The 8,563-nt window shown below is 42.6% G+C and overlaps 1 protein-coding gene across 1 annotated transcript; it reads left to right on the forward strand.

Moving 5' to 3' along the window:
* Positions 1-144: 144 nt before the first annotated feature.
* On the forward strand, positions 145-6,452 carry LOC309338625 (tigger transposable element-derived protein 1-like; the record flags this gene model as incomplete). The annotated part of the gene is made up of 3 exons (XM_081855945.1): positions 145-478; positions 1,767-2,619; positions 6,389-6,452. Exons 2-3 carry the CDS (start codon positions 2,039-2,041, stop codon positions 6,450-6,452), a joined length of 645 nt encoding a protein of 214 aa, XP_081712071.1. The 5' UTR covers positions 145-478; positions 1,767-2,038.
* Between the last annotated feature and the right edge of the window lie 2,111 nt (positions 6,453-8,563).

Below are 8,563 nucleotides of genomic sequence, written 5' to 3' on the forward strand. Positions count from 1 at the left end.
TACATATTTATCAAATCACTGCTTTTTGCCCTGTCATTACCCTTGTTTTATTTTGTCTATGCTAGAGGCTTCTGCTGTGCAACCCTCCCCAAGGCTTCTCTAGAATGGAATGCCAAGGACTCTTGCAAAAGTACTGGCTGGTCACAACATAAAAATTACAGTAGTGCCCCGCAAGACGAATGCCTCGCAAGACAAAAAACTCGCTAGACGAAAGGTTTTTTCGTCCGCGATTTGCCTCGCAAGACGAATTCCCCTATGGGCTTGCTTCGCAAAACGAAAACGTCTCGCGACTTTGTTTCCTTTGTGTAAAAACCGTTAAAACCAAGGGTGCTTAGCTTGAGCAGCTGCAGTTGCGACTTGACTTCGAGGAGCAACTGTTAGCACGTGGTTTGGTAGCCTTTTCTCAGACTTTGCTCACTTTTGAAGATTTTCCAAAACTTTTCCAGAACTTTTCCAGAACTTCTCTTTCATCCATTTGGTAAGTTAAACTTTTAAAACTTTTTTGGGGGGGTTTGGATTTTGGGTTGGGGTGTTTGGGATTCAAGGACTTGGTGTTGGGAAGGGGTTTGCGATAATCTGGGGGCTTGTGGGCCTTTTTTGGGAATTTTTATGATTTTCTGTGACCACTGGGCCAGGTTGGTTTTTTTTGAAAATTTTTCTGAGTTTGAATTTCTGAGTGCTGGCTGGCTAGGGGAACAGTTGGGGAGGTTTCTGCAGAAATCTGGGACCATGTGGGGTTTTTTGGGGAATTTTTATGATTTTCTGTGACCACTAGGCATGGTTGTTTATTTTCAATTTTTTTTTTCTGAGTTTGAATTTCTGAGTGCTGGCTGGCTAGGGGAACAGTTGAGGTTTCTGCAGAAATCTGGGACCATGTGGGGTTTTTTGGGGAATTTTTATGATTTTCTGTGACCACTGGGCCAGGTTGGTTTTTTTTGAAAATTTTTCTGAGTTTGGATTTCTGAGTGCTGGCTGGCTAGGGGAACAGTTGGGGAGGTTTCTGCAGAAATCTGGGACCATGTGGGGTTTTTTGGGGAATTTTTATGATTTTCTGTGACCACTAGGCATGGTTGTTTATTTTCAAATTTTTTTTCTGAGTTTGAATTTCTGAGTGCTGGCTGGCTAGGGGAACAGTTGGGGAGGTTTCTGCAGAAATCTGGGACCATGTGGGGTTTTTGGGGGAATTTTTATGATTTTCTGTGACCACTAGGCATGGTTGTTTATTTTCAAATATTTTTTTCTGAGTTTGAATTTCTGAGTGCTGGCTGGCTAGGGGAACAGTTGGGGAGGTTTCTGCAGAAATCTGGGACCATGTGGGGTTTTTGGGGGAATTTTTATGATTTTCTGTGACCACTAGGCATGGTTGTTTATTTTCAATTTTTTTTTTCTGAGTTTGAATTTCTGAGTGCTGGCTAGCTAGGGGAACAGTTGGGGAGGTTTCTGCAGAAATCTGGGACCATGTGGGGTTTTTGGGGGAATTTTTATGATTTTCTGTGACCACTGGGCCAGGTTGTTTTTTTTTGAAAAATTTTCTGAGTTTGAATTTCTGAGTGCTGGCCATGTTGTTATTTTTTGAAATTTTTTTTTGTCTGGGTGGGGAAGCAGTTGGGGAGGGGTTTGCAGCAGTTGGGGAGGGGCTGGGGGAGCAGTTGGGGAGGGGTTTGCAATTTCTGTGTTGTGGGTGGGTTGGTGCGTGTCTGTGGGAGCAGTTGAGGTTTTTGAAGACATTGGTGATTTTTGAAGCTTTTCCTAAACTTATTTTGCAGCCATTTGAGGTTTCTGAGGACTTCGGTGGTTGATTGTTGAAGCTTTTCCAGAACTTCTCTTTCATCCATTTGGTAAGCTAAACTTTTAAAACTTTTTTGGGGGTTTTTGGATTTTGGATTTGGGGTTGGGGTGCTTGGGATTCAAGGCCTTGGTTCTGGGTTTTAATTTCTGTGTGGTGGGTGGCTGGCTGCTTTTGTATTTTTTGGGTTTGAAGCACATCACTGATTTTTTTTTCTGTTTCTGAGTTTACGAAGGTAGGAGCTGTGCTGCCATGGGACCCAAGAAGACTGCTGCTGCGGTGGCCGGCGAGAGGAAGAAGGAGAAGGTGACGCTGGAAATGAAGAAGGAGATCATCTGGAAGCACGACGGCGGAATGCGTGTGACGGACATCGCCAGGGAGTACGGCAGGAACCCATCGACCATCGGGACCATCCTGAAGATGAGGGAGAAGATCCTGGCGACTGATGCAGCCAAGGGAGTCACCAGGATCGTGAAGAACCGCCCAGCTGTCCTGGAGGAGGTCGAGAAGTTGCTGCTCATCTGGATAGAAGAGAAGCAGCGTGCAGGGGACACAGTGTCTGAGGCCGTCATTTGTGAGAAGGCCAAGGCCTTGCACGCTGACCTCATCCGGGAACAGCCAGGAACCTCAGCCGAGCCAGAAGTCTTCAAGGCTAGCAGAGGTTGGTTTGACCGGTTCAAGACAAGATCTGGCATCCACAGCGTGGTCAGGCATGGAGAGGCTGCCAGTTCTGATGTTCCTGCGGCTGAAGACTTTGCAGCGGAGTTCCTGGAGGTTCTGACGACGGAGGGCTACGTTCCGCAGCAGGTCTTCAACTGCGACGAGACCGGGCTGTTTTGGAAGAGGATGCCCAAAAGGACTTTCATCACTCAGGAGGAGTCCAGGCTGCCTGGCCACAAGCCCATGAAGGACCGCCTGACCCTGCTCTTCTGTGCCAACGCAAGCGGCGACCTGAAGATCAAGCCCCTGCTGGTGTACCACTCGGAGAACCCACGGGCCTTCAAGAGACACAAGATCGACAAGGAGCGGCTGAGTGTCATGTGGCGATCCAACAGCAAGGCTTGGGTCACACGTGTGCTGTTTGTGGACTGGGTCAATCTTGCTTTTGGCCCTGCTGTCAAGCAGTACCTGCTGGACAACAACCTGCCGCTGAAGGCTTTGCTTCTGATGGACAATGCTCCTGCCCATCCTAAAGGCCTTGAGGTGGACTTGTTGGAGGAGTTCAGCTTCATCAACATCATGTTCCTGCCGCCTAACACCACGCCACTGCTCCAGCCGATGGATCAGCAGGTCATCGCCAATTTCAAAAAACTCTACACCAAGGAGCTTTTCAGGCGATGCTTCGAGGTGACTGACTGCACCACCATCACCCTGCGGGAATTCTGGAAGGACCACTTCGACATCGTCACCTGCTTGAAGATGGTCAACACGGCCTGGAAAGGGATCAGCCAGAGAAATTTGAATTGCGCTTGGCGCAGCCTGTGGCCGGACTGTGTGGCACCAAGTGACTCTGATGCACCAGAGTCAACAGTGGTGCAGGACATTGTTGCCTTGGGGAGGACCATGGGCCTGGAGGTCACGGAGGAGGACGTCTGCGAGCTGGTGGAGGGGCACGACGACGAGCTGACCACCGTGGAGCTGGTCGAACTGCAGGCAGAGGCTGCGCAGGAGCAGGCCTCACTGGAAGAGGAGGAAGCAACTGAGGAACGGCTGTCCTCCGAAAGACTGAGGGACATTTGCCAGAAGTGGAAGGAGGTGCAGACTTTTGCAGATCTACACCACCATGAGAAGCACGTGGCACATGACGCTGGGAACTTTTATGATACGAGGGTCATGTCGTCTTTCAGGGAGCTGCTGAAAAGGCGGATAAAGCAGCAGACTATGGACAGGTTCTTGACCAAGAAGCAAAGAGTGGAAGAGGAGCCTTCTTCGAGTGGTCCCCCAGAGTCTTAGAAAATGTACTGTACACTTTGTTGATTTTTAAATGTTTTTCTGTCATGTTTATAAAGTTAATTTATTTTCCCTTCAATTTTTGAACTGCTCTTTACAGTATGTGTGACTTTAAAGAGCAGTTAATAAACTGTTGTTGTACCAAATTTGGCTTTGTTTGGACTTTTTTTGACCATAGGAACGCATTAATTGATTTTCAATGCATTCCTATGGGATTTCGTGCTTCGCAAGACGAAAAATTCGCTAGACGACAAAAATTGCGGAACGAATTAATTTCGTCTTGCGGGGCACCACTGTACTCTGCTCCCGAGGCCTGAAATGCATACAGGATTGCCCTGTTGCCATACTTTTAAAAACAGCATCTTGGAAGTTACTTAAAATACTTTCCCCCCACCCCCCATTCTAATATTGCCAGGTATTTTGGCAACCAGTCTTATTTCTGTTCCACTAACCTATGTTCAGCTGCTGACTTTTCAACTAAATGTTAAAAAAGATTCAGAGGACTTCCTCCCAGTGTTAAAGCTAAAAACTTGAGAATTAGCATTGTGCTTTGCTCGTTCCGATGGTGTTGGATTTTTTTTGTGCTGGAGTGGAGGGAAAAGATAACTTTAATGCATGGAAACTGCCAGTAGCTTCTCCAGGTATATTATTTTTTAAAAGCTGGAGTGAGGGTGGAGATGCAAAATCCCTATCCATAGAAGAATGCAAGCCCCGCCCCTAACTTTTAAAAATTGTAAATGTCAAACACCAGCAGGAGGAAGAATGTGTTGTTCTTTAAGTGCTCTCAAGAGACACTAATCAGGGAGTAGTCAATGCAGTGCCCTCCAAATGTTGCTTACAGCTACCATCACTCCTAAGTACAGGCCATGCTGGCTGAGAGCTACAGTTCAAAACACCTGGAAAGCACTACATTTGACCTCCATGCAGTAACCAACAGGCTCCCCTGCAATTAGGGCAGTGAGGGAGGGGAAGGCACACTAATTCAGCAGCTAACAGGCAAGATCCCAGGAACGATTCAACAAGAAACATCATCAGGATCTGACGCAAATCACTATGACTGCATATGCACCATACATTTAAAGCACATACCTGAAGAATCGTAAGAACAGTAGTTTGAGAAGAGTGCTGGGAATTGTAGCTTCATGAGGTGCAAACTACAGTTCCAAGGGTGGGTGGGTGTGCTCGAAATGGTTTGTGTACACAAGTCTAAATCACTCTAATGTGATAAACAACCCCATGTCTAGGAAGACTTAGAATGATATCCAACGTTAGTCATACTCAAGACTCACTGGAAAAAATGAATTAACATAGCTTGTTTGCTCTTTAACTACCTGTACTTTTTAATCTAAGGACTCAGCTATACAGCTGCAAATAAAACACATTGTGTTTTAAGTGCAATATACAATGTTACACTAGATAGCGATAGTGAGCCTTATACTAAATTCAATGTATTTAAAAAAAAAAAAATTAAAAAAGCATTTTCAGAACGATTTTTATATTTGTGTAGATTCCACCTAAGTGCCCTGAAATATATCCATACAAATATTTATTTGCCCCCAAGTATCTAAAATTTAATTATCAAATCTAAGCAAATGCTTGGTGTTAGTAAAGTGGCCGATGACCACTTAAATCAAATGTAGCAACACACTAATGCACATGTATTATGCAATCACATTCCATGAGAATCTTCTTATTCAGATGAGAATAAAAAATGTGCCAGAGAACAATACCCACAATATTCAAGAGGCTACTTATATCCCTCAATGCAACTATGCCATTGTCTCCCCAACTAACAGGAAGAATCCCAGATCCGTAACAAAAAAGACAACACTGTAGATGCATGTGTATGTTAATAACCTGAAACAATTTATTCTGAATCCCTAGAACTGAATTCAGCTTGCATAAATTTAAACATTAACCTTCACTGAAGTTGCAGAAAACTACCTCAATGATCTTTGTTTACTAAGGTAGCTGGTGACCACAGATATATTTTCTAGCGCTTACAAGAAAATTAAATTGTATTTGACAAGAGAAGTTAACATGTGTCACTACACCTGTACACAACCAGTTGCCTGTATACCACACAATTTCTACCCTTTTCTAGGACCAGAAAAAGTTTGTCCTGAAACTTCCAGCATTTGGCTTCATTGGATGGTCAAAATTATAGAATGGAGTTTTTCTTCCTACCATACATGATTTTCTACATCCTTATCATCACTTCTTGGCCTTTTGGATAAGATCAAGTGTACTCACCTCTTTTCTAAAATAAAGAGCCCTGGATGTTGTTAACCTTTCCTTATGCAGTTGTTCCAGTCCCTTGATCCAATTTGGTTGCCTTTTTCTGAACCTTTTGCAACTTGAGGTGACCAAAACTGCACACAATATTTCAAGTGTGGTCTCACCAGATATGTATAACATTATATTGGCAGTTTTAAAGATCCCGAACATGGACATCACTTTTGCCATTTGGTTCACGCTTATCCTCTATGTGTCTCATTCCTGGCCAGTCACTGAAAATTCAGGTCCCATTAGCATATATATAGTACTTAAAAGTATGATCTCTCTGCACCTTACTTTGAATTGCATTTGCCATCTTACTGCCCATTCACCCAGTTTGGAGATCCTTTTGGAACTGCCTGCAATTCTTTTTAGCCACATTGAACAATTTGCTATCAGCAGCAAACTTGGCTACCTCCCTGATCAACCCAAACTCTAGATCATTATTGAATACATTAAGAAGTACAGGTCCCATACTGATCCTCTGGAGTCCTCCATTGGGAGAACTGTCCATTTATTCTTACTCTGTGCTTCTTGCTACTTAACCAATTCCTGATCCATAAGAGGACCTCTCATTTCATGTCTGTTACGCTTACTCAGGAGTCTTTGGTGAGATACTTTATCAAAAGCTTTTTAGAAGTTTAAGTACACAGTATCAACCGGGTCACCTCAACCAATATGCTTGTTGACACTCTCAAAGAACTCTAGAATGTTTAGACAGGACTTACCCTTGCAGAAGTCATGCTGGTTTTGTTTCAACAACTCTTATACTTTTATATACCTCACAATTCTATCTTTAATAATGCTTTCCACCAATTTTTTTGGAACAGATGTTAAGCTAACTGGCCTGTTATTTCCCACATTCCTCCCACCGCCCAAAAAAAAGTTGGCTACTTTATAATCCTCAGAGTGTGTCTGATCTTAGGAACTGTATTTTTGTTAAAAGACCAGCAATTTCACATTTGAAATCTTTTAAGAAATGCCAGGCAGATGCCACCCAGACCCTGTGATTAGTTAATTTTTGTTAATAAGGGCAATCCCTTGTCATCACAATTTGTTTCCGTTTTACCACATTGTCAATTCATGTGCATAGACAAACTCTTACCATCTTGCTATTCAATATCGTTTTCTACTGTAATGCAATTTTCACATTGAACTGTCTGAACTAAAATAACTTCTCTCAACATGAACTAACATCAATTAAGTTACCCGTTACGTTTTTAAACTATAATTCTATCAGTAAAATGAAGGCATTTAGAATTAAAAAAAAAAAGGTTTTTCCCCTTTCCTTTTGGAGCATTCTTATACATGAAGTAGAAGTTTCAATCCAAGTTTGTGAGGGGAAAAGCATAGTCATGGTAGGTAATATGGATAAGAAAATAACAAGAGATTGTGGTGTAATGCAGGGATGGCCAATGTGGTACACCTTCCAGATACTGTTGGACTAAAACTCCCATCAGCCCCAGAAAGCATGGCTTTTGGCCAGGGATTATGGGAACTGTAACCCAACATCTGGAAGACATTGGATAACACCAGTGTGGAAGAGATACCTCATCAGCTCTGAAGCTCATTGGGTAGCCTTAATCTAGTCACCATTTCTTAGCTCAATATACCTCATAGAACTGTTGATTATTATAAAATGGACAGAAGAGCGAGCCTGTAACTCCTTGAAGGAAGGATAAAATTGGAAGAAATATCAGATGAAACCAGTGTTTATTGGATTTCACTGGAATAAGTTATGAGAGGCAGAAAATGTTTACTAAACTTACTTCTTTGATCAAAACCACGAATCCACAGATGTGTGCAGCTGCAACAGCAGTGTGACCTCTACTGCACCTGTTGATATTCCAAGCAAAGTAAGAAGCATGTCTTTGCTGCCCCACCACCTGAAATCCTGTTCATATATACTATCAAGCAGAGCACAGAACTGTAGCAGCAGAGTTGGCTTCCGAGTTGTCAGTAACCTATGGATACAGACAAGCAAAGCAACCACAATCCCACCTCTTCCTTTATGCTATCTTGCTTCTGATATTGGTAATGGTGGTTGCTAGCAGCAATTCCTACTTTTGTACCTGTGTAATGTTCTGGGTCAGCACAGAAGTGCGAGTGCAACAGTGTAGGCTGAACAACTGATAGCACAAGTTAATTGTATTTCCACCATAAATACTTATTTACTTAATTCAACTACATTTTAAATTAGCATAAACCCTTTTTCTGTTTTTTAACAGTTCATTCATATCCCACTTTACAAACACTAACTTTATTTGTGGACATCTTTTAAAACATAATGGGGGGAAAAAACCAGAAGTTTTCAAAGCATTTTTACCATACTGTTTTAAAATTGAAAGAACGTTAAGTTACACACCATGTTTAACCCGCTGAATATTTAAGCAAAGTTTTCTCATAATGCTGCATAATTCATGGCTTGATTTAATTTCCAGTGTGGTGAAAATGGGAAATTAACTGAAGAACCAGTTGTCTGAATGTTCACAAAAAACAACAACTTGTAGAACCACTTATTTAAAGAACAAAGGGGAAAATAGCAATATC

The sequence above is a fragment of the Podarcis erhardii genome (genome assembly GCF_964252035.2).
Source record: "Podarcis erhardii genome assembly, chromosome: 3".
Classification (NCBI taxonomy): domain Eukaryota; kingdom Metazoa; phylum Chordata; class Lepidosauria; order Squamata; family Lacertidae; genus Podarcis; species Podarcis erhardii.